The 1,338-nt window shown below is 47.8% G+C and overlaps 1 protein-coding gene across 1 annotated transcript in view; it reads right to left on the minus strand.

The window, feature by feature from the left end:
* Serinc5 (serine incorporator 5) overlaps positions 1-1,338 on the minus strand; it is a 95,544-nt gene that overhangs the window by 30,815 nt on the left and 63,391 nt on the right. The window contains exon 5 of the mRNA XM_005356499.3: positions 270-363. Within this exon, the coding sequence (XP_005356556.1) occupies positions 270-363 (94 nt within the window). The remainder of the gene's footprint in view (positions 1-269; positions 364-1,338) is intronic.

The raw sequence follows: 1,338 nt of genomic DNA on the forward strand, positions 1-1,338 counted from the left end.
TCCACACAGCCAGTCACACATGAACCATACAGACGGTCACACATGATCCACACAGCCAGTCACACATGAACCACACAGCCAGTCACACATGATCCGCACAGCCAGTCACAGAAGGCACAAGCAAGATGGGAAGGCAGAGAAGACAGGAAACAGCATCAGAGAAGAGAAAACGGAGAGATCCAAATGGCCTGGAACCCAGAGTAACCCTTTCTCAGCTGAGGCAGTTTCTTTGACTCCAGGAGGGAGAGCTTCCCAGAAAAAGCACATACCAGTTCTTGTTCCATTTGTGTGCAAACTCGACAATCAGGAGGAGCTGAATGCCAATGAAGATGAAGCTCCCCACAGTTCCCACATAGCGCCAGGCTGCAAAAGAGCATGGCCCAAAGGGCAGGGAGGTGAGCACTGAATGCACTGAATTCGAAAGAAAATAAACTTTTGATTCAAGGTCATTATACCTCTGATAATTTCATTCCCACACAGCCATACAAGGTTGACACTAATCTCATACTCACTTGTTAAGCAGGAGATAAAAGATGTGAGTTGGTAAGATGGTGTCTCTGACAGAATCTAGAATCACTAGGGAAATGGGCCTCTAGATGCACCTGCAGGGGTTTATCTATATTAACTGAAACTGGAGGGTCCATCTTCTTGTCAGAACCATTCCTTGGGCAGAGGAGTCTGATTGTGTAAACTGGAGGAAGCGACCTGAGTACCGGAGCAGGCATTTGCTGCTTTTCTTCCCTGCTTGTGACCAGCTACTTCAGACACTGCCTTGACTCCCCACCCTGAACCACACTCTCAAATACGTTCTTTTCTTCCCTGCTTGTAACCAGCTACTTCAGACACTGCCTTGACTCCCCGCCCCGAATCACACTCTCGAATGAGTCCTTTCTTCTTTAAGTTGCTTTTGTTGGGTATTTCATCACAGCCACAGAAAGCATAGTAACAAGGCATAAAGGGCATGGCTGAGACTTAGACATCAGTCTGGCCCTGGGCACCCAAGCTGAACCTCATGTTGAACTGACAGCTGTCTCAATAGATGCAGGAGTTCACCAAGTCCACAGTGGTCCCTAATTCACAAGCAAAATGAAATATTGCTAGAAAGATCAAGAGTTGAAACCTTAGTGGGCAGTGAGTCTTGACTATTCAGTATGGAAATGAGGGGACAAGGGTTCGGGTCTTTTGGGATCTGCTATAAAGTGACTACAATGTCAGATGAACCATGCCATGTGGGTTGCAGACTGTCTATAAAAAGACTGAGCTAGCCGGGCGATGGTGGCGCACGCCTTTAATCCCAGCACTCGGGAGGCAGAGGCAGGCGGATCTCTGTGAGTTCGA

The sequence above is a fragment of the Microtus ochrogaster genome, chromosome 19 (genome assembly GCF_000317375.1).
Source record: "Microtus ochrogaster isolate Prairie Vole_2 chromosome 19, MicOch1.0, whole genome shotgun sequence".
NCBI lineage: Eukaryota > Metazoa > Chordata > Mammalia > Rodentia > Cricetidae > Microtus > Microtus ochrogaster.